At 35.3% G+C, this 25,925-nt stretch overlaps 1 protein-coding gene across 1 annotated transcript in view; it reads right to left on the bottom strand.

The window, feature by feature from the left end:
• Positions 1-25,925, bottom strand: part of Hsepi (D-glucuronyl C5-epimerase) — a 155,065-nt gene that overhangs the window by 42,168 nt on the left and 86,972 nt on the right. Inside the window, exons 2-3 of the mRNA XM_090384168.1 lie at positions 15,960-16,067; positions 13,679-14,232 (exon numbers count right to left, since the gene is read on the bottom strand). Coding sequence (XP_090240294.1) covers positions 13,679-14,219 — 541 coding nt within the window. The 5' untranslated portion in view covers positions 14,220-14,232; positions 15,960-16,067. The remainder of the gene's footprint in view (positions 1-13,678; positions 14,233-15,959; positions 16,068-25,925) is intronic.

The raw sequence follows: 25,925 nt of genomic DNA, 5'->3' as shown, positions 1-25,925 counted from the left end.
AAATATTAGCTATCAAAATTATTGGGATATTTATTTATTGCCCAATTTTAATCTCAACATGATCATTAGATTAAAATTAGGCAATAAATAAATGCATTTGTGCGACCCCCACCTCTTACTCATGGAGGAAGGGGTGGGGGTTGTACAAATGCATTTAGCATTTTAGTGGATCACGAAGTTGGAGAACCTCTGTCTTAAGGAATCAACCAACGAAACATACGTTGAAAATTTAATGTTTACCCGAGTAATACAAACATCTGGAGATTTCTGTAGTGGTGGAGGGGAGAAACAGGGGATATCGAATCAGAATTAATCCTAAAACTTTTTCCAGGGAATAAAAAAACATACGGTGAAAGTTTGATATCTATCTAACTTTTTCTTAATGTAATGGGAAAACATCTAACCATACTTCCATTTATGTACAGAGAGAACTCAAATTTTTAAGTAAAAAAAAAAAAAAAATGCCGAATTTCTGTTGGACGGATTTTAAATGAAATCTGGAATGGCTTGACAAATCTTTCTAAGAAAGCAATACAAAATTTCATGTAACAATTTTAATCCGTTCACTGAGTCAAATTGTTACATGTGCGCATTAGTTCGAACATGATGGTGTGAATGTACCAACAAATTGATTTAGAACCAGTATAATAAAATAAAATCATATTTTTATAATGATAAAATTTCCAAAAAATTAAAAAATAATTTGCTTGAAACAAGAGGGAATATCGGAAACAAGACAAACGCAAATGAAGCTTATAGATGAGTGGGTGCATAAATGATAATAATAAATATACAATAAAAATAAATTGAAGGAGAAAAACGACGATACATCTCCTCTTTTCAAGAAGACACGGAATGGCAGTGGTTTATTTCAACTGACAAAATAATTCAGTGCTCGATTACCCAGAAACCGAAATTAAAATATTTAGGTTAATACTACAAAAGTCATGTCTAATATAGAATGGCGGGAAAGAAAGAAAGAATTACATGTAGCTGAATTGAATGGCAGTGACCACCACTGAATTCAGTTGTTTCAAGTAATTTCTTTCGCACTTTTATATAGATATGATTTTGGTAGTTATTAACTTAAAAATTTTAAATGCGTTTTCCAGGAAATTTATAATTGCTTTGGTAATCGAAATACTTGTCTTCCATAAAACATTTGTGAAATGTTTTAGTAACACACAGCGGCAAAGTATAGTAATTACTGAAGAAGCATGGAAATATATTCTAAATCCTTCTAAAACTCAGTCCTGTTTATATCTGACAAAAAAGGATTCTTCTGCTCCTATATTTATCTTCGATGACACTCAGATTTCTAGACAATATCGCTTATTTCTATTATGGATTACCCTGACTGCTCATCTTTCTTGGCATAAGAACATCACAAATATTGCTTCCTCTGCATCTGGTTCTTTCTTTCGTTCTCAGCGTTACTTTTCTTCCAAACAGTTGTTCACTCTGTACAAAATGCAAATCCGTCCTAGCATGGAATATCGTTCCCACACCTGTAGCGATTCACCCCAAACCTCTCTCAGGCTTTTAGATTCCATTCAAAAGAGGGCAGTTAATTAATGACCGATATCAAACAGTCTCTCCACTCTCTGTCTCATAGACGTTCTGTTTCTGCTGAATGCCATTTCTATAGATACTTCTATGGGCACTGTTCGTCTGAAATGGCTTCTTCAATTCCCGCTCTCTCTTCCAAAGAAGTCCGAACACGCCCAGCAAACAGTCAGCATCCTTTTACTGTCCAACTTCAAACTCACAGAACCAACTTTCCTTCTTTCTCATTTATTCCTTCTACTTCCGTATTTCCCGAAAATTACAATCTACAGAAATTCTATTCTAATTAGCATTAGTAGAGGCATATGATGCAAGAAAGCAAGAACTTCATCAAAAAAAAAAAAAAAAAAAAAATCCTATTTCACACATCCATTCGTTCTAAAAGTTTGTCCAGTTTTTCCTTGAATTTATTTAAGCTATCAACTTCCACAACGACAGATGTAAGTTTGTTCCAGCAATCAACTGGCAAAAATCTGGCTAAAGTCAAATTTCCTCACATCTTTCTACAATTGTCTTACCTCAATTTAAAACAAGTATCTTCTAAACCCCAAACCTATGAACGGTACTAAGTACTATAAGTTCTAATGACTCTCGTGCTTGGGATTTTCATTAAAAAAAATATATATATATAATATCCGCGAAACGTCTGATGTGTAAAGTGTTCTTATAATAGTCACGATTACACATTGTCAAGTAATAGTTTTTTTCCGATTTGAAAATTATTCTGCTGGTCACGTCGTTCACAGTTTATATTTGTCAAGCACAACGTCAACCATAGTTATGACGAAAGTAACAAACGCAGAAGTTAAGTGGCGAAAAATGTGCGGAAGTATAGATGAGAGACGTGAAATTATGAAAAGAGTTAACTTATACAATGTACTGTAATTAAATGCTACAGTCGATTTTATGCTATGTCCAATGCTTAGTGTATTATCAAGGACTAACACCCAGTACATAATTAGCCTCTATCTGTATAATGAGCATAATAATGATCCAACGGCTTCAAATACGGTTGTTTTTAAGGGGTAGGATATATGATTCAATTTAGCAAGAAAATACCAAAGTTAACAACCTCATCTAGCAATGAAGTAACAATTTTACAATAACAATCGCTACAAGGCCCTGCCAACCCTTTAAAATAGGAGTCATACCAAAATAAAATTAAGTAAACTTAAATAAAATCAAATTTAAGCTCTAAAAATTAACACTGACTAAAGACAAAAAAACATGAAATATCCCAGCCAAAAGAATAAAAATCTAACAGAGGCAACAGGATAGGATAAGTAACGACACTACCTGCTTATCTACTGAGTGAAAATACCAAATGAATGACGAACATTATAGTTAGATAACACTGGGTGTCAGTCCTTAATAATGTACTGTACTCATCACTGTGAATAATATAAGTGGCCGATCTTTTAACTGCATTCAAAGTTCATTCTTTTCATCCTATATGTTTCCGGTTCACCAATTTATTTCTATTCCTACATTGCGATTGCAGCCAAGATGGCTCCTCTCTTCTCCAGCAGTTTAGGGTCCTCCCTTTGTCTACGAATAAAACGCTTCCTTAATCCCTCTATCGCAGTAATTCCCAAACATGGTTCATAGTTTCTGTTAATGACTCTTAACTCATTTTTAGTTATTACAATTTTTTTGTCCCTGTATATAAATATTTCCCTGAATCTGTTTACATATAATTTTAAGTTATACATATAAGGGAAAAATGTACTATTTGAAATGATTGAAAAAAAAAATTTACATTGTCTCTTGCGATAATTATAATTTCTTTACAAAAAAATTATACCAGGACCTTTTGTTTGTGATTTCAACTGAAATTAGGTTGGGAATTTAAGATGCATCTTAACATGTGATAAATTAAGGAAGTTAATATGAAAACAGAAGAATTAAGTAGAACTCTAAGAAGAATATTACCTTTTTACCTAAGCATGAGGTAATTTTGCCGCACCCTTTGGGTAAATTGATCACGTGATCTAAGCTCAATGTTTTCGCTTCATAGCCTGTCTTTCTAGTCATCCCTGATTATATTATAAACGTTTACAAGTAAATTTGCATGTCGTAAGGCTGGAAATTCATTCCCCCTGCGACATTAATAGTTTTTTTTTTCTTCAGCTGGGGCTAAAACCCAGATTAAAGAGACCTTTGCGAATTCGTACCCCTCCAAACGAGTTTCCATTGGCGAAATCACTAATATGTAATGGAGGATGAAAGATCGCGAGGCTGCAGGTACCTTAACGTAAACATTAGCAACACATTATGACAGTGTTTTTTGCATTCGCACTTTTTTTGTGAAAACTAGTAACATTAATGTATACGTGCATTTGCAGCAAAATTGTTACATAGCAATTGATTTTTACTTACATAACCTACCAGATATCAGGCTACTTAAATTAATAACTGACATTAGGCTAGTGTGGTTATAGCTCAGAAAATTAGGCGGGGGCCTGCGCATCCGAAAATCGTGCTTGAATTTGGGTGGCAATTTATTTTATAAGTGTCAAGCAATACGTTCAGTGGGAGACGATAAAGAGACGCCACATGCAAGGTTAATGCAGATACACTAAGTTGAAATGTGTACACCAGTGGCGAAACTACAAATTCTGGGCCTCTCCTAAGAAGCCTCCTTTCGAATGCCCCCTTAGCGTGGTCTTTAGCATAGCAAACCAACCATCCATACTCTCACGCGAAGGCACTATATGGTAGTTTCGCCACTGCTATACCTCTAAAAATAAATTATTGAAAAAACCCCTGCACGGTTTGGGATCTACGAAAGTCACCATTTATAGCAGCAGACTATAGTAATTAAGATAATACAAACTTAACTGAAAAGCTCATGCTCCGATACAGCCTCAATGACTAGAGGAGTTTACATTTTCTAATATACTAGCGCCACAAATAACAGCGAACTGCGCATATCAGTGGTAGCGTAGGGGCGTGATCTGTAGCACGCATTCTGATATCACAGGACCAGAGGTAGGTAAGCTGTTTGTGGTCCTGGGCCGATGCTACTCTGAGCCACTAGTCGTACTTACAGCAGCAGCATCAACAGCAATATACAGTAGAGCCATTCATCTTAACTGCACATGCCACGAATTGAATTGAAGAGGCTGTACGTTGTAAGATGTAAAATCTTACAAGTATAATATTTTATAAAAAGTGAGATTAATATAAAGTAAAGCTTATGAAATAGCAATATGGGACAGCAAAACATTACCAGTCACTAATATTACTAAGGCACTTGCTAGGGATTAAAATTAGACAAGGTTAAATTATAGAAAGGGAGCGGTAAGCTTGACAAAGGCAATAAGGGGTGAGCACCCAGGATAACACCAAAACAACGGGAACGGTAGCAGCGACTACTGGCGAGTATGTGTGAATAATTAAGGCTGTGAAAGGACAAAGGGCAGTAGGCTGAATATTGTCGGACATTTCTTTGATCGTGACACCTGGAGATGGGACAGGTAGTAAATAGGGGTCAAATGCACGGATTAGAACTAGGACTGTCGTCTGGCTGTCGGCGATGGCAAGTTTGGTAGATCGTGTGAAATAAATCCGCTAAGTTTAACCAGGGGTGGCGAAGATGACGGCGCACTTCAAAGGTACAGACAACCTGGGAAAATTACAATTTACTAAAATAAGAGGTTGAATCGTACATTGTAGATACAGCTTGAGAAAAGCTAAAGGACGAATAGGACAGAATGAAAGTTGATAAAAAGAAGATTGGTTAAAGCTGAAAAATAGGGGCAGGCCTGACACATAGGGGCGGTACGTAATTGAGATGAAAAAAGTGAGTGAACAGGGAGAGAGAGTCAGATCCCTGAGTTGAGTTATGTGGGTGTGTATGGAAATGAGTTAGGGGGAGACAAAGTTGAGATTCTTGTCGGGGTTTGAGTAAGGAAGGACAGTTGAGTTTTTTCGTCAGTGTAAGTAAAAAAATGAGTTAGTAACATGGACAGTTGAGTGTTTGGTCGTGTTAGAAAATATGAGTTGTTGACAGTTGAGTTTTTTGTCGTGTTAGAAATTATGGAGTGTAAGGGGAATAAGCCTGTCCGTCATTGGAAGGCAAGAACAGTGGCCGTATGCTATAGTTAAATCCACATCGGAAGGAAGGCAAGGGTAGTGACCCGAATGCAATGAGCGCTGGGAAATATTTCTTAATTTAATAAGTTCTTAATAGGTGGAGTGGAGAAGCGAGGGTGGCACCCTATGAGCTATCTCCTTGTGGATGAGCTGTAAAAAGTGGAGTAGAGAAGGAGTTAGTGTGAGATGCCCTGTGAGTTTTCTTTTTGTGAATAAGTTTTAATAATGTGGAGAGAGAAGGAGCGAAAATGCGGAATTAGTAGCTCGATGAAGAAGTAGCTCGAAGAAGGAAGCAGCGAATGGAAAGTGGCCTGTATAAGGTGGAGAAAGACCGCAGAAGGAAAGATAGCAGTCCCCGAAACGACGGAGTATGATCGTACCGCTAAGTGCCAGTCCAGTCCAGATAGATCAGCAAGATCAGCAGAGTACCAGAATTATGAACTGCACGAAAATTCCGCTAGAAGTCTGGAGATGAATGCCTTTGACATATGATGATGCCAGTCCCAACAAGGAGCTGAAGCCCCCAAAACAGAGGAGCTCGATTCGAAGAATTAAGTAAGTGACTAGCATATAGTATTCTCATTTACCCCTAAAGGACTGTAGGAACCCTAATAGTAGATTAGTGGAAGTTTAGAAAGATACTGTGAGATGTATATATATATGTACAAATTATACACATAAAGTAAAGATAAGTTAGATAATAATTGTAATTTGACAGGTATAACTAAGTAAATTGAGAAAATACGGGTGGTTAATGATAGTAATGACTTTGATTATTGTATAACTAGACATATGTAGGAAGGCAAAGGAGAGAAATTGGATATATGTTATTAAGTTATTGTCTGGCATATATGTATGATATATTTTGGAAGGGAAGGGTAAAGAAACACAGAGTAAGAGATAGCCTTCTAAATGTACCTGGGACAAGCATTAGTCCAGAAATTTATATCAAATGTATGACTTATCCTAATTAGAGAAGTCTGTGATATTATAATCTCCAAGACAAAAAAAGGGGCACTAAATAAATCAGAAGATCAAATTCCTAAATCAGTTACAGGGTAAGAATTTGATTTACATAGGTTGTATAAAAGGGATGTTAACTAAACCTCTTAAGTATTTATGGATCATGTGTAAAGAAGAAGAAACTATAGCAATTTTCTGTAATGATATTGACTGTGTTGTATAGAAGGGGATAACCTTGCTAGAGTAAACCAATGTACGTAATTGCATATATATAACTGATACTACATAGGAAAAATTGAATAATAATATTATGTGCCTGAGAGTTGATAATTTTCATGTTGTATATATAAGTGTAAATAAACTATGTTATGTTATATATTAATGTGTGTGTTGTTTGTCATTCTTGAACACTCAGCCTTTCCGAAGGGAATTATAAATAATTGAGAAGTTCCCTTGATTCTGGAATTCTCCTGTGAAGAAATGTCAGATGATAAAGTGGACAAACACATATAAGGGAACAAAACAAAATAAGAATAGAAACAAAGAATATTAAAATAATATTAAATAAAGGACGCCTTTTTAAAAATTCAACCCCCCACAACGTTCACTATAAACTGTAGAACAGGGGTGGTTTTTTTTTTTTTTTTTTTTGATTTGGTAGTTGTTGGCGCATCAGCTTCTGTGGCCATATTGCACCTCCCAAGGTTTTTGCAGTACTTTGATCCAAGCCCGAGGCGGGAATCGAACCCGCGACCTTTGGGTTGCCGGGCAGGTACTTTACCCACTCGGCTAGCCCGGTCGGCTAACAGGGGTGGCCAACGAGTCGATCGCGGATTTAATTTCGGTCGATCACGACGAATTTTAAATATACAGTCATCCCTCGATTTGTGCACCTTGTGCAATGAAATTTTTGAGATGGTAGATCGCGGCACCTTTTGAAGGAAAAAAAGTAGATCGCATCACAAATTAAGTTGGCCACTCCTGCTGTAGCATATGCTCTGTCGTCGATAATATTTTGCACTTTAAGGTCTCTGTTAACTTATTTATTTTGCTTTTCCTTTTTAAAATTCCGTAGGTCTGAATTTCGAGCAAAACAACGTAGCAAACTTTACCTCCTTCATTTGCTGGCAGCTTCCGTACTTCGTTAAGGTAACAACCTAATAATTAGCTGCTGATTTTCATCAGTTTGAACAGGTTAAATTACCACGCTCATGTGAAGATTTAACAAGAACCGGAATTGTGAAGTTTATAGTGTAATTTGTCACCATGCACACCGACTACTAGGTCAGTTTACCACAGAAGAATGTTAATCACGTATACTAGTTATGGATAACGATTTAAAAAGTACATACATGTTAACCCAGGGAAAAGCAATTAAATATAATTAAGATAAGTTTGAATACATAGTACACAGCTTGATATTTCATCAAATGGTAACTCCAGTAAATCAAATACGGCTGCATTGGAAGAGTCACAAACTGTTATAATCAATTTTCGTAAAATAGGAAGCAAAACGAATTATCTAACTTTAATTTAATATCGATAAGAACCTTTTTTTCTTATAAACAGATATGTGGTGTTAATCAAAAAATTTAAATACTACAAGATGTAAATAGTTACATGTAAGTCCTTCCGAAATGGTTAAATTTCGTCCAAAAACCTTTTCCTTGTTGTGGTGTCAATGCCAAGTTAATAAAATAAAATAAAAAATAAAAAAAATTCTTAAGTGACTTCAAGCATGTTAATGACCTCCTCACCGAAACATCGTAGTACTGCAACCACTACTTTTAAGAATCACAGAAGTTGGGTAAGATGATTGTTTTTAGAATGAACGCGAAGGCAATTAAGACGACGCACTGTAAGCATGTTGTATCTGCAAACTGATGGTATTTTATGGTCGTTTGTTTATTTTTTCAGTATGAAAAAACCGGAGTTTCCTGGGGGAGAGGGAGCAAACCTTCGTCTGAGACTAACTAAGGCGATTCAGAGATGGTTGCAATCCTGGCGGCGCCGACATCCTTTTCACCTCTGAATTCTTCTCCTGTGTTTGCTACGCTGATTGTGACACAAAACAGTTTGATGCTGTACTGTTGCCCTAAAATGCCATGGTTCCTTAGAGGACGCCAATTCCACCTATGTTCAACCTGTCTCGAACCTACAAGTGACGGACGAGCTGATCAATTGACTCATCAACCACCTCCACCGAAGCATATGCATATACGGAGTGTGACAATAAAATTCCACGACAGGTACAATAAAAAGAACACAAGGTGAAGGAGTTCAAAAATGGTTTTATATTTATCCAAAGTAAATCGCCAACTGATTGAATGCACTTATTACACCATTCTAAAAATTTCTGAAAAGAGTCAGCGAAGGTTTCCAAAGAGATGTTCAGTTCGGCGGTTACATTTTTCTTCGTGTTCTCAAGATCCTGAAACCTCTTTCCTTGGGAAAGAGAAAATCTTCGCCTATTAAAGATATTTCAGAAGAAATAATTAATATTTATTAATAATATTAATAATTAATATTTCTTCAGAAATATTAAAGATATTTCAGAAGAAATATCTTTAATATTTCTGAAGAAAAGTACGGAATAAGCGGGCCCAGTGTCGTGAAATAAGAACCAGATGCCTTTCTCTCGAAATTGTGGCCTCACCCCGGAGATGCCCTTCAATAGTCTTTGAAGCACCTGTACGTATGCAACATTGACTCTCTCCCCTTCAGGTACATATTCCTTGTGAATCGCACACTATTTGTCGAAAAACATGATCAGCATCGTCTTGATTCTGTACACGAAACTTTCTGGGCCTTGATCATGATTTTGAAGTCCATGCATGTTCCGACGCTTCGTCGTACTGAAACACCTATCTCCAGTGACAATACAGTCGAGGAAATTACGATTGCCTTGATAAGTATAGATGAAATCTTCGCATGATGATGCTCTTTGTTGCTTCTTCCCATCCGTGAGGATGTGTGGCAGAAATCTTTTTTTCTCCTAAACCTTCATAGAGAATTTGACGAATCGTATTGCCATTCGTATCCAACTCATCAGCCATCATTCCGAGGGCCAAACGACCATTTCTTGCCACAATTTCCCGAACTTTTGCAACTCTGTCCTCATTTCCAGAAGTGAACCTCTTGGGTAACTGCGAATATCCTCACGTCCATCTTTGAACTGTTTACCATTCAAACACACTAGTACGACTTAACGTTTCATCCTCCAAAACAGTTTTTAACATTTCTGTTAACATTTTCCCAGTTTAAAGCAAAATTTGATATTCGTTCTTTGCTCCATTGCAAAATCGTGACATGGAATGTTAACGCTACTAATGAAACTGGTTATTGTACAATAGGTTGCAACTTATTGGACAATAACCAAGCATAAATCTCAGCTGTTTTTATAGTTGCCTTGTATACGAAGCGAGTATAAAAACAATTTTTTAAATAAAAATAACACTAAAAAAAGTTTTTTCACTCCTTCCATATGCGGAGTAAATTACACATTCCCTAATACACATGCCAAATCTTAGAGCGCAGTAGTCAATCATCTCAATCAAGAGATAATGCTGATGGTATTCTCCTTCTTCCTCAGACTACGCACACGAGAGGGAATTAATTTAAATTGAGGAAGAATAGTTGCAGAATAGATATGAAGAAATTTACCTCGGACAGCGGGTGGCTGACTATTGGTTTGTTTGTTATTTGGATTTTAGAAGCATTAGCAACTAAGGCCATATTGCTCCGGGATATGCGGTGGTCATTCCCTGACCTTTCCGCATCCTCCGTATTTGTTGGTGACGGGCTCGAACCCCAGTCTAATCAAGAAGCGTGTGCTACGCACTGCTGCTCCTTCCCACCTGGCTACGGAGGCGCCTTCTGACTATTGGAATAAACTTCCATCTGTTGTTGTGGAAGTTGATAGTTTGAATAATTCAAGGAAGAACTAAAAAAAAAAAAAAAAAAACTATTGGATCTGATGGATAAGTGATGGGGGAAGAATTTTTTTTTTGGCTGATGCTTTATAAGCTTTCTTTGTTGCATTATTTGTTAATACTACTATATAAAATTGTTTCCTCCAATAGAACAGCAATGGTCTTCTCGATTTAAGATTTAGATGTAAGTAATAATTTTCTGGAGAGGCGGACATTAGTGCTTATTACCATTATTTATTATCAGTGATCATTAGAATCATCAGTTTTGTTAGAACATAACGAAAAGCAATATCGGGTACTAAAACTCAGCAATGGTATAACATCAAAAAATAGTAATATATTGTTGGAGTTAAAATTATTATGAGAGAGATAAGAACTTCAGAATATATATATATATATATATATATATATATCTTTATTTATTTATCTTTGGGCCATCTTAATAGCCTAGAGCAGGGGTGGCCAACTTAATTTGTGATGCGACGACTTTTTTTCTTCAAAATGTGCCACGATCTTACCGTCTCAATAATTTCATTGCACATGGTTAAAAAGGTTAATCAACACATATTGAAAAATGCTGTTTATAAATTTTAAAATGAAAAACGATTCAGAATTCTTATTTTAAATTCATACGTATTTAAATTTTTAATTTATGTGAAGTTTGTGTCTTAATGTCATCTGCCAAGCTTTCATTTTCAAGTAATATTTTCTCCATGTGAAAAATCGCAGCGATTTTTTCTGCAATTTGTTGCAGAAAAAATTATTATTTAATATTTATCCATTTAATAATAATTAATTGGATTTAATAATTTTATCCATTTAATATTCGACATTAAATGGATAAGAAATATATTGGACAATGTCTTCATTTGTTTTAAAATCACTGAATCTGGTTTCAAAATCATCCACAATTTTCTAAACATATTTCTCACTATTAAATTCAAAAATAGTGATATTTTTGCAAATGATCTTGCATATTTGCAAAAGGATCGATTTTTTTTTCTTTGGGATCCTTAGCCATTGCCAAAAATTGATATTTATATGCAGAAATACTACTAATAATGTCATCCACATTTTTATTTTTTCCTTGTAATTCCAAATTCAGATCACTTAATTTACTGGTAAAATATGGCAAAAAAAAAAAAAAAAAAGCCAGAACACGCAACCACTCCGTATCCTGTAGCTACTGATGATCATCTACCCTTTGATCAAAAAATTTTTAAAATTTTATTCAGCAAATTTTTAAATTTCTGTAGAAACTTACTCCGACTCAGCCACCTCACATCTGTGTGTAATATCAGATCTGGCTCATTTTCATCGAGTTGCATTTTGAAGTCTCCTTTTGAAGAAATTGTCGTCTGATGGAATTCACGATTTTGAAAGCTATGTGCATAACACTTTTAGTATTTAATCTTTTGCTGGCTAACACTTGTTGCTGGATGATACAGTGGTAACTCAAAAATATCTGGGAATTCATTATCCTTTTGGCACATGATGAATCTGTTAAGATGCCCCTTCATTGCCTTAGCTCCACCTGTTGTTATTGATACGAGCTTAAATAGTGGTAATTTAATTTTTTCAATAATATTTTTGAATGCGTTAAATATATCAAGACCTCTAGTTCTTTCTTTTAACGAAACCATACCCAGCAGTTCTTTAGTGGCAGAATCATCAAAAACTATACGAACAAAAACCAGCAACTGGCATCTGTAGATTCATCCAGTTGTAAAGAAAAGGACACAGAATTAGCAATATGAACACGAAAAATCCGATTGGTATTTACCTGGTGAAGTGCCTTTCTAAATTTCCTTTTTTGGATACAGCCACGGAAGCATTACAAATCAAACATTTTTCTTTTATCATTACAAAAAAGTATTCTAGTTCCCACTCTTGATGAAAATGATACGTTTTACTCTTTTTCGCAGTATTCATTTAAATCAAAGGGTATTAAATTAACGTATAAGTACTGTCCAGTTATTAATACAGTATTAAATAAGCTAAATAAGAATTCGACGCATATACTATGTTCTCCACAACATAACTGCGTGAATTTTCACTAGACAAGCATAGCGGCTGCGCGGCGACAAGAGTAGTCATTTGGTTCAACTGATTTGTAATAAGTGTATGCAGTGAGGCGCATAATAATAATATTTAAATTTTGACTAATCTATTATATATATATATTTAAAATTCTTCGTGATCGACTGGAATTAAAGCCACGATCGACTTGTTGGCCACCCCTGGCCTATATCAAAATGCAACAGAGACGAAACTTAGGAACCCTGTATTTCTAAACTAGCTGTTGTTGTTTTTATTTGGTTTTAGGAGCATTAGCAACTAAGGCCATATTTCTCCGGGATATGCGGTGGTCATTCCCTGACCTTTCCGCATCCTCCGTATTTGGTGGTCACGGGCTCGAACCCCGGTCTAATCAAGAAGCGTGTGCTACGCACTGCTGCTCCTGCCCACCTAACTACGGAGGCGCCTTCTAAACTAGCTGAGTTACATCAAGTCAAAGATCTCATTGGAACTGCTTTTTGAAAATAAATATTATATTTTGTCAAAAGTATTTTATTTATGTAATATTTTTAATTACAAGTACCTATTAAATCATAAATACAAACTTTTTCTATTTCCTTATTTACTAATGACTGTTTTGTAGTTACGATACCAATATATCGATTAAAGCTTTTCCGTAGAAATAGATTAAATATGATATCTAATAGCGCCATGATTACTACAGTTATACATGTTTTATTTCGAGAGATATGCCTTGGAAATTCATGGATATACCATCAAAATACTCGTAAAAGGCACACACGCTAAATATGTTTCCAACTAGTTTTATATAGGAAAAACGATTTTGATTTCCATAAAGGGAGCCTTAGAAAATCATCGGGCTCAAAAAGGTCGAGAATCACTGACCTGGAGGCTCCTCGGTATAAAATTAGAGTTTAAAATGGAAGGGGGGGTATGCAAGTTAGCTCCTATCAGTTTTTATGAAAACTGCCTGTAACAATTTAGTACCCCATCCTACATATTTTATGTACCATGTATAAAATGCATATTTTATACATTGTAATTATTTAAAAATAATGTTTCATACAAACGTTACTTACCTTCAGTACCACTGATGCACTTAACGCGATCACGAACCTCGACATTATAGTTCTCGAACCAAAGAAAGATGCCCTGCGGATCATACTTGTGTTTGGGGAAATAAACTTTGGAGTAACTGTGCTGCCATTCGAACCGCTCTTGGCCACCATGTTTTACAACTCTTCCATACACCTCGAAGTACTTGTGAAGAAATGAGAATGGCACATACACCTCACCACTATCCTGTCGACATGGAACGGTGTAATCCTCGTTGATAAGACACTCGATCTCATCAAGGGCACGCAATCCACCTCGGAGACGAACGCGGTTGTCACCTTCTTCTGGTGCCACGTCATCATCATCATTTGGATCACCGTTTTTTACTTCTAAGTGGTATATGTTAGCACTGAATGCCGAGCTTGAACGCTGAAAACGCCACCTGGTGTCTTTAGGGTGGCTTAATTTGCTTTCTCCACACTTAGCCCAGTAGGAAAGTGTAGTGAAGACCACGCCCACTATGAAAATTATGAGAAGCAGCTTAAGGCTTATTCTCATCCTCATGGAGGAAATGGACCTAGATAAAAGAATAAATCACAAAATGTTAATTGTATTTCTAAAACCACAAGAATTCAGCTTTATAGTTAAAAATATTTCAATTCTATTTTCAGGCAAAAATATATATATTCCCAATCATATGCAACTGTGTATAAGTCATTTTAAGACAAATGTATTTGCCTTAAAATGTCTTATTTTCATGGATAATGGCTTAGTACCCAAGAATCTAATCAACCTCCTAATATGAAGATGGGGTAGGTTTACAGTACAGTATTTGCAATAAGTTTTCTCTTTTCCTTTTGGAGTCGCTCTGAGCTAAGGGTTGTGACGCAGCACCAAAGAATAATAAGAAGCCGCTAGATTTATCCATAAGTTGAGACAAACTAAAAGATTTCCAATCCAATGGACCAATCAGTTAGCCTTTTAACCTATTATAGACTGTCGGCATATCCTATGACACAGGAAGATGTTAAGACAATTGGCGTTTTGGATCATTTGGAAATTTGCGTCTCCTTCAAAACACCATAATATTCTTTATTTTCTTCTATATCATTGACATGGTGCAGTATATCCTAGTCGTTTTTGCGCCATAAAATACAATCTTCTATATCATGTGGTTCTTCATGACGTAATCTGTCAATAATAGCATTAGGTGTTTCAGAAAGACATTCATGACGTTCTGTTTATTTTATTGTCCAGAATTACCATTTAAATTGTTCATAAAAGCCCCACCTGTGCTGTCGATTTAGACCCGTGCTATAGAGGAACAAGACATGGAAGAACAAACGTATCAAGCGATGTTAAAGTTGTATATATGGACATGCTTTTCTACAACTGTCAAATTTGCTACGAAAATATTAACTTATCTCATACTTGATCACGAATGCTCTTACAATGGCGAAGTACAGTAAGAATCAAGAGGACATGTCACTCATTTACAACTGAAAGTTCTAGAAATTGTGCATCGTTTATATACACAATCGAAATGAGCAATTTGAAGCGACTCTTTAACGAATATAAATATTCAAATGGTTACCTACTTTCACATTACGCAGTGCTAAGAATTGCTTTATTTGTCCATAAAGCATTGTCAGTTACCATAGAATAGAGTGAACCCATTTCATTCTATTCTATGTTGGGCTTGAAACTGTTTCGGATTTTTCCACACGGTAGTAGACTCTCCCCCCCCCCCTCCTTCAACGAAACTAGACAGGAATCCCAAATTACACGGAGTGAAGGGATCACACAACCTCGTCAGAGACAAACTAATTCTGCTGCAATATTAAAAACCTCAAATTCCTTGCTTCTTCGTGGAATTCGAATCAATACTCACTCTCTCTCTCTCTTTTTTTTTTTTTTTTTTTTTTACTAGTGTGGAAAGACAGTAATTGTAACCACTGTGATGTTGCGAGGAACGTATGACAGATGTATGTGATGCAGCCAATCTGGAAGGGCAAATCGTTAAAAGTTTAGATGAACTTTAGATGGTTCTTATCTTTAGTACCAACTTATTCAGTCATTTGTAAGCATTTATTTCAAAGACAATTAGAATGACTGATTTTCAAAGTCGAATAAACATTGCCGAAATTTCAGGAAAACGATAAAACAAAAAAAAATTATAAACCGCACAACAAAAATAATTTTTAATTCATGTTTCATACCAATACTGAAAACTCGGTCGCTGCAGTTGTGTAGTTATGGGAAATATTTCAGAATTATTCACTCTCTCTCTCTCTCACAGCTTACCAAAAGCAGCAGACTGTCCAAAGCTCTCACTCTTTGATTATGTCATGTGAACATTCATTGTCCAATATTCGACCAGAGATTTTCACTTCTTCTATAAGGAGAATACACCTGTAAACATGGAATACACAACATAAGCATATATATTAAGTAGCATGACTTCATGAATGATTTACTTTTAGATGATAAAGCAATAATAAATTAACTTAAACATAATTAGGCCTGATATAGCCGAGTGGTCAAGAGCGAGAATGCAATAGCAAGCGCTCTTATAGTGGACCGTTAAATTGTTCAATGGATTAACGCCTGTATTCATGACTTACCGTGTCCCTAAAAGACCTGATCACTTCATAAATTCATTACAAAAAGAAAAAAGTTAAAAAAAAATTACAGCCATCGATAGAACAACTCAAAAGGGGATTTTTTTTTTTACTATACTAGAGGTGATTTTAGGTGCAGCTTGTGTCACGCGAGTGTAGTATACGTGGAAACGGCATCTCCTCAACAGAAGGCTCAATGTGTAGCATAGTTCATTGGGACTAATTCTGACGTTCAACCTCAAAGAAATTATCGAACAAAGTACGGACAACAACAACTATCTCGTATAACCATTCGTGACTGCCATCGAAAATTAATGAAAACGGGAAATGTCAATCACAAAAAATGAAAAAAAAAAAAAAAACAGGATATGGATGTCCTAGTACAAGTTTCAAACGTTTTCAATGAGTCCTCCCAAATCAATTACAACTATCTCCAGGGGATTTCAGGTACCGAGATCAACTGTACACAGATTCCTGCACAAAAGTTTAAAGCTCTATGAGTACAAGGTGCAGCTCGTGCAGGCCTTGAAACCTGAAGATAAACCGAAGCGTATTAAATTTGCATTGAATAAATTTCACTGTATGCAGAGAGAAAAAATTTTCCTAAGCAGGTCGTGCTTTCCGATGAGTCCACATTCCAGTTGGAATGCATTGGAATGTTGAATTGGAATGCAACAGCGAAAAGGAAAATTTGGTGTGGAATTCTTTATGATCTCGTTGAAAAGATGGTCAATGTGAACACTTTCTTGGATATGCCTTCCCACAGTTGGAAGAACTTAAACCTAATATTTTTTTTCAGGTGGATGGCGCGCCTCCACATTGGGTTTTCACAGTAGTAGCAATGGCAAATGATGCAAGAAAGTAAAGCTTATATAACATAAAAGGTTAGATAGTATGAATCAGAGCTGTAATACTCAATATGTTCTACGTTGATAATAAAATTAGTAAATCAATTTTCATTCCTGTGATCACGACAGTCGGTCGAAAAGCATTGTCAGCTTCAGGAAGGAAAATCGTTTTGAATATTTTCGTTAGATTCTTTTAATTGCGTTAATTTGAATTTTAATTGTTTTGAATTGATTTTGAATTGTGTTAAATTGATTATTTAATTATTTATATTTTACTTTTATGTACCGGTAAGTTGTCGATTTTTTCGTTTTTTCCGTTTTAATTTCTGGAGGGTATCATACGGAAGTGTTCCACGTACTATATTGAGGTAAACTCCTCTTATTAATTTACTAATAACATAAAAGGAAAAAAAAAAAAAAAAAACAGTTCACTCATCCGTACACTCCAAGAAATTGTCTAGTTTTCCTATTTATTTATTTAACCCATCCACTTGTACAACAACAGATGAAAGCATGTTCCAACAATCAACAGCCGCTGGCTGAAAACAACCATCCTTCCTCAACTTGAATTTATGCTCCCTCGTGTGTAGTCTCAGAAATTGGAAGAATACCATTAACATTCAGTTTATTCGATCCAGTCAAGGCTTTAAACACCTCAATCAGATCTCTCCGCAGGTGCCTCGAGACGCTTCAATTTGCAGAACGTAAGCCTTTCTAGGTAAAAGCACCTTTTTGTTCCCTTCACCAATCTGGTTGCCTTTCTCTGCACCCATTCCAGCAGATCCACATCCTTCTTAAAGTGACGCCTTCAGACCTGTATACAGTACTCAAGATGCGATCTAACCATGGTCCCACACAAATGGATAATCACCTGCTTATCCCTGATAGCAAAGTTTCCGTATATCATTGAGAAAACCCCATGAGCTGTCCTGACAGCATGTCTGACTGCACAATTACCCAAAGGTCTTTTTCATTATCCACTACCCTGAGTGTAGTACCACACAGTTGATAAGTTTCTCTGGGGGTTACTGCTACCCATGTACAGTACTTTGCATTTGTCAATGTTAAATTTCAACTGCCATTTCCCAACCCATTTTTCCTAGATCTTGTTGCAGTAATTCACCCTGACGACTGTCGTTAACCACCCTGCCAACTTTTGCATCATCTGCAAACATACATTAAGCCTGATATACCTTCGTCAATATCATTGATAAATATTGAAAACAACAATGGACCCAGCACCGAACCGTGGTAACTCCACTAATAACATAGAAGAGCAGTGCCCTTTGATAACCACTCTGTCTTCTTCTTCCACTTTGTACCCAGTTTGGTGCTCCAGTTTGTACAGCAGTACAAATGTACAATAGTATCAAAAGCCTTCCTGAAATCCAACTATATGTCAAAATTATTTTTTGCATCCAGTTCCTTGGTCACTGCATCTAGTACAGTAACCTATCAGATTGGTTAGACAAGACTGCGCCTTGACAAATCCATGCTGCGATTGCAGTATAATTGCATGCCTGTCCAAGTGATCCTGCATTACTTCTTCAATCTGTGATTCCATTCTTTTCCCCGGAAAAGATATTAAGTTAACAGGTCTGTAATTACTCATGTTGCCTTTTGATCCCCTTTGTGAATTGGGGATATATTCGCACTTCTCCAGTCCGTTGGGACCTACCCTGAAAAAGGCAGCAGAGGAGGTAAGGGTTTCCTTACCTCCTCTGCTGCCTTTTTTAAGTCTATCCTCAACAATTTCTTCTCCATTTTCCTTTCAGTTATCACAAACTCATATTTAGCTCCTCATTAGAATTTGATGAACTTCTGGCATCCCCGATGCAAAATACCTATTCAATTTGTCCGCAACCTGATCAGAGCCATCAACAGTTAATCCAGAGACATCGAGTGGCCCAATTTGATTCAACCCCTTCCTTCTACTGTTAATATAAGCACAGAAGTCTTTGCTGTTTTCTTTGCATTTTTGACACTTCTGATAATCTATCTACCTTAGGTTGATAGATTATCAGAAGTGCTTAGGTTGCCTAAACAGCAATTCGTTTGATAACATTTTCCAGGCCGTTTGATTGCTGTTATAGTCTCATACCATGGCCATCAAGTTCACAGGACATTACCCCCTAGAATTTTTTTATGTTGGGCTACGTGAAAAATATGGTATACAGAACGAAGGTACACAACGTTGTCGAACTGTGAACGAGAATCGAAGCCGCTATTGCGGCTTCAATTCTCGTTCACAACGATCTCCAAGCCGCTATTGTGACTTCGAAGACTGATCCCGTCATGGAGATCGTATTGACTAGACATTGTTCGTGCTACAAAAGGGGTGTCAAGTAAAAAAAAAAAAAAAAAAAAATTTTGGGTTTTATTTTTTATTCATTTCATACAAGACAGGATAAATCCCAAAATAATGCATGTGTTACAGAACAATATCATACATTGCACATAGAGACATCAAGTAATGATTTCAATAAAACAAAGTAAAAAAAAAAAAAAAAAAACACATTAATCTGTAAAACTATTTAGATTAAACAATAATTCCACCGATTTTAAAGAGTCGTTATATGATATAAATGTTCAATGCCATGAGTATTCATTAAATATAACCATCTATAGATAGGACTGTTGTGCCCATAGTCAGTTCGAAAGCTCAAATAAAATAATTTAGGATTTTAAAATTATGTATGGAACTTTATAATAAATGTAATGGAGAAGTTTATTATTCAATATAGTATTGTTTAAAACTTTATATATAAATCTCAACCCGATTACAGTTCTTCGATTTTCTAATGTTTTCAGATTTAGGTCATTGGGTTGTTCTATCATCGGCTCTATTTTTATATATATATATATATATATATAAACTTATTTTTCTTTTTGTAATGAATTTATGAAGTTGTACGGGTCTTTTTGGTATACCCTGTATTGTAAACTTCTCTAACCTAGTGGTCGTTCCAGAGGAATTAAACAATATTATTATCATTATATTAAATTAATGGGTAATTTTGTCACTCATCCCTCCTCCTTTTATATGTTTTCCATAGTATACTTGGCAGCTGGAGGTGAATTGTACCTTATTTTGCATTTTTAAACAATCTGGTATTTTAATTGTAAATATTCATATATTATAATATCTGCATTGATGAACACTTTGTTGTTCAATAAAATAGCCTAGATGAAAGAACAAGAGACCGAACCCGGCAGGACTGTGATTTGTTCCAAGTTCTAGCGATTTTTTTTTTTTTTTTCATTTTTTAATAATAATTGTTTTCACTAAAGAAATAAAACAAATTCTAGGCATGAAAAGAAGAATTCTTTGAGCAGTTTTTCATATGTCGGTAAAAGTTGCATTACTTTTAATCAGAGTAAGCCAACTCAGTAAAAGCTTCAAAACATTGCGAGTGTTTTTTTTTTTTCCCTTTCCATTATCAACTCAAAAGAAACAATAACTCGATATTTTAATGAAGCAGGATAAAGCGAAGTGTGGACACGTTTTTTAAATAATTTCATTTAAAAAAATAAATATTAGTAACAACCGAACAAAATCCATTTAATCTGAAAGCGCAATTTGTCAACTTAAAACAAGCAAGCACTACTGTAAGCAAAATCTATTCAAGTCTCTGACATAGGTTTTTCACTGCACTGATTCAAAGCCGCATATCCGGAGTGTGAAATTTGATTATATATATAATTTTTTTTTTTTTTACACCACTGTACGGATTTGTGGCCAGTAAAATCGTGTTTTTCCTCCTGCAAAATAGCCAAACCGACCATAGGAATTCACACAATGTAGTCTTAGCTACATCGGCCTTATTCTAAACAATGAACCATAAGATATTTATGTTCCATAGTCTGATAATGAATAACGTCAAATGAGAGTGAGGAACACATTACCTGGCTCATTAGAGCTAATTCATCTAAACCCAAATCGAGTCAGCATCTACAATCTGACCTAACAGCATTCGTCGAGAAATGAATTTCGCAAATAATCAATTATTGAACGGCTGCTAGTACTGTAGAGTAACTCAGAACACTCATGGACAAGAGAAAATTCAAATAATTTAATAACCTTGAAAATTATAATTTTGAAGAGTAATTATTCTCATTTAAGAAAAATTTATGAATATGTAAAAATAAAATTTAACTACTTAGTTCATTCATTTATTAAAATTAAATTATTACAGAAATTAAAAAAAAAAAACGTTATAGTTAAACTCAACGACGATAAAAGGCCACAATCTCATTCCGATATTTATACAGTGATCGGAATACCGAAACAGTGTTTTGTGTCTATGTCCCAAAGACTTATTTTTGAGATGCATAAATGTTCCATTTTTTCCGAAATTTTAAACATAATACTTTACCCAGCATCAGGCAACTGATGGAAAAATGTTATGAACACAACAAAGAATTATGGATGTAATTTTTGGACATAAAGAAAGCATTTGATGACGTGAAGAGAAAGTGTGGGAGGTTTTGAGAAACGTGGGGATAATTGAGAATATGTACACCGACACAGTGAGCAAAGTAAGAACAGTGATGGGGTTAACGCTGAGCTTCGAAATAACATTAGGTTTGAGGCAAGGAGGGGTACTGTCACCACTACTGTTCACAGCTATCATGAATGATGTGCAATGTAGAGTGGCAGAACAACTTGGACAAGACCAGATGAAAGGCATGCTCTTCGCGCATGACCTCTGCCTATGGGGAGAAAGCAGGGAAGAAGTGCAATGGCAAGTTGATATGTGGGATAGTATGGCCAATGAATCTGGACTGGTTTTCAGTCAGTAGAAGAGTCAAGTAATGGTTCTAAAGAGGAGTGGCGAGCCTGACGGATACATTACAATGGTAGGGAAAGAGCTCCAAATTGTTAACAACTTGAAGTATCTAGGAAGCACAATTACAAAGATTGGAGTGATAGACAAATAAATAAGTAGAAAAATACAAGCGGGCGGGAATTTCTATACGCAGACAAGCGATCTGATCTGGGACAGGAACATACCACTGAAGTGTAAGAAGGCTATATATCAGACCTATTACGTACGCATCTGAAACTTGGACTATGAGGAAAAAGCATGAAAGCAGAATGCAAGGGACAGAAATGAGATTTGTGAGGAGCATAGCCGGAAACACAAAACGCGACAAAATCAGGAATGATGTGATTAGGGAGAGAATTCATGTTGAAAACCTCCAGAATATGATTGAAAGAGATCCCGTTTGAAATGGTTTGGACATGTCAAGAGAATGAACGAGAGGCGTTTGCCAAGAAGAATGTTTGATTTACAATTAAGGGACAAAAGATCAAGGGGAGACCAAGAATGAAGTGGCAGGACGTGATAAAGACCGATGTCATTAAGAGAGGAGGAAATTTGAGTGAAATCAACGACGGAGAGAAGTACACGGTCAGAGCATGGTGGCGAGGCTTCATACGTCGACCCGTGGAATAGCTGAACGATAATAGATGATGATGACGACTTTACCCAGCAATTTTTATCTCCATTTGCAGAAATTCATTTTCAATCTCAAACTATATTTACCAAACACGACCTTATAAAATATATTTGGATTTCTAGTGCTGATAAAACCATTAGGCGCGTAAATTCACCCAAAGCTGATTCTCAGAAAATAACGATGATAACTAATCATATTTTTTTCATTCTATCTATAAACACTCTTAGTGGTACCGATTTTGAGCGCACCCGCTGTGACATACTACAGAGCATCCACCTGCAGGCTAAAAGGCGGAATTCCGTATGGGCAGTGGACATACGATCTGCGTTATGTTGGTACGACAATCTACTTTGCATTCTCCATTGACCTTGCTCACGGATACGATGTTATTTTTATAATTAGTTTGAACTTAAGTAACTCTGAGAATTCTGTTCTCTGGAAGCCGTAATGTAACTGGTATAACAAGTCACCGATATTCAAAAACTCGCTGGTTAAGTGTATACCATGCGACTGGTCAACTATTCAAAATTTTCGAAGTACCGAAAGCACTTTTTCGGTACTTCGAAAAAGTGTTTTCTTTTTTATTTAATGTAAAAATTTTGAATTACCATTAAATGAAGCACAGCTCCATGTTATGCATACTGCGCTATTCAATAACTAAAATTTGAATATTCTGAAAATTGCTTAATAAGGGTCATGAGTTACCTGCATCAGACGATCGAAATGCTAAATTATGCACTGAAGAATTTTATTTTTTTTCCCTTAAGTGCTTGCAAAGTTTGAACTGACCGCAAATTCAGGGTAAAGAAATATCATTTAAAGATGAAATACAGTGGACGCTACTTATTGTGATCACCTCGGGACACAGCTTAATTGATAACAACCGTGTTTGATGAAACAAGAATGTAGTGCTGTTCAGTGTTTTTCATTGATGTAGGGCGGAAATGTGTACATAAAAAGTTAAGAAGTGGGCAGAAAGACATTAAAATCAAGCAACATAAAATACTTTCATTTGAACGTCCACTGTTTCTTCGAGAAAATCATTAATAAAAATGAAACTGTTCATAATGTTTCTGGAAATCCATACAAAAAACAAATAAAGAAAATATTAAAATCAATAATTATAAAAGGGTTAATGCTCTACTGTAAAACAGATTGGTATAGTCTCTTTCACGGAGTAATGACACTGGCAACCTCACGAACTGTACGAAGCAACAGCAGCAAGACACGCAATGTGTCGGGGTTCAAGAACAAATTGGAATATTACGTAATCACTTACACTGCACATGCGTAAATCGCGATATGGCAAAAAAAAGGAATAACAAAAACCAAAGCGCTGATTACAATAAAGGTCGTTTTATATATATATATATATATATATATATATTAGTATACATCTGATCGGGACTTCATACAAGTGATAACATTACGCGAATGACGCCATACCTGTGATCATAATATACGGCTTGCAGGTAATTTGATTGTGAAAAGCTAGAAAAATGGACTGAACCCTTCAATAATTTAAATGTATGGACTGAATGCTTTTAAACAGTACACCAGTTTGGAAGGAAAATATGGATACGAAAAGAATTTTGGGAGAAAAATATTAATATAGAATTTCGAATTGAATAAAACTTATTATTTAGTCACTGTTCTTTTGCTTAATATATTTAAAAAATATATTAAAATCAATAATTAGAAAAGGGTTAATGCTCGGAAATCTCGTTTTTTGTTTGTTATTCCCGCACATAATGGAGACATTGAAATAATATTCAGAAATCGGAATTAAAAATTATTATAATTGACCACACCAATTATATTTGAACAAAAATCATAATTAATTTAAAAGATTTGGTAATTTACAAGCTAATAACCACTCACGCTAAATTCTGTATTTCCTTTGAATTTTATTTTGCTGGAATACAGTTTAACAGTCCAGATTAATTAAATGTATGTTTTTAGAATGTTACTTCATCCTGACAATGTTAAGGTGAACAAATTTCAGGAACGTTCGCATATATGGGTAAGTGCCTATTGTATTCACCAAGTTCATGGATCTGTCTGTCCTGAATGTAATAACTCGACTCCCAGCGGATGGATTTTCATGAAATTTATATTTGGCTCTTTTTGAAAGGTATGTCGATTGTCGAGCCATCTCAAATCGGACAGAAATCTTGTAATTATTATTATATTTTTCATACATATCACATACATAATGCATATATCATAGCTGAAGCACTGGACATCGTTGTCGTGCACTGATTAAGGAAATGAAGAAGCAATATGGCGGATGCGCAGAAAAGAAATGTTCTCGGTTCGAACATATGCGAAAAACATAAAATTAGCTCCACAGATGAGCTGACTTTTAATAAACCGACATAACAGAAAAGATGAAATACATTACTCCACAACAGAATAAAAACTGATAATTTCGAAAGTACGCGCACATGAAGTGTTTACTTTTGTTGACCTTTTTATGTTATCAGTTTATTAAATATATCAATCATGAATTATTATTTGCATATTATATTAATCACAATAGAAACGCGAAATATGTGTTATCTTTCAACTATTATTAAAATTATGAAGAAATAAGTAAACGTTATAAAAATATTTACTGCATACTACGTACGATCGTATGTATTGCTGTTTGTTTATTTCATTAAATCACAGAACATCCATGACCATCCATGTGTTGCTTTTAATTTTTATTTTAGATGTTACTAGTTAATCAATTAGTAATTAATTAGCAACAAGATAATTATTTACTTTCCACTTATTCATCCCAGAAAAAGAAAATCAGTTAATTTAAGAAATAAAATTCGAATGCGCCTAAAATGTAAGGCACTGCGTATATTTACCTAATTTTTTTTTTTTTTTTTAAAGGAAACCTCTATCGTTGTTATGCATTCCAAAAGAAGGTCGAATAAGTGGATTATGTATAGTCCAGAAGCCAAATTTAACAAAAATAACTAGTAATCACTGCCAGAAAATGAATGTTAAGAAAGTTAACGAACTTCCTGCAATGAAACTAACACCGAAAAAAACAAAATTGGCTTTGTAGATAAGATGACCTTTTAATAATCCGACATAATAGGAAACGATGGAATTCATTATCCCAGCAGAATAATGTAAGAACTGTACTGTACTGTACTAGTCACGAAAATGTTTGAACGATAGGATACTTCCGACAGTCTATTACCGAAGGAGGACACCGCCTACTTTGGCTAATACGCCTATATTTAATATGCAGCATATACACCCTGTATTATGACACTTCACTGCCTTCCCAACCACTACACACAAATTGTCTCTTTTGTATAAGCATGCCCAACGTG

This window comes from Mastigoproctus giganteus, chromosome 10, assembly GCF_048544385.1.
Source record: "Mastigoproctus giganteus isolate SK-2022 chromosome 10, ASM4854438v1, whole genome shotgun sequence".
NCBI lineage: Eukaryota > Metazoa > Arthropoda > Arachnida > Uropygi > Thelyphonidae > Mastigoproctus > Mastigoproctus giganteus.
The sequence above is the reverse complement of the archived record's forward strand: the minus strand, read 5'-3'. Positions and strand labels throughout refer to the sequence as shown.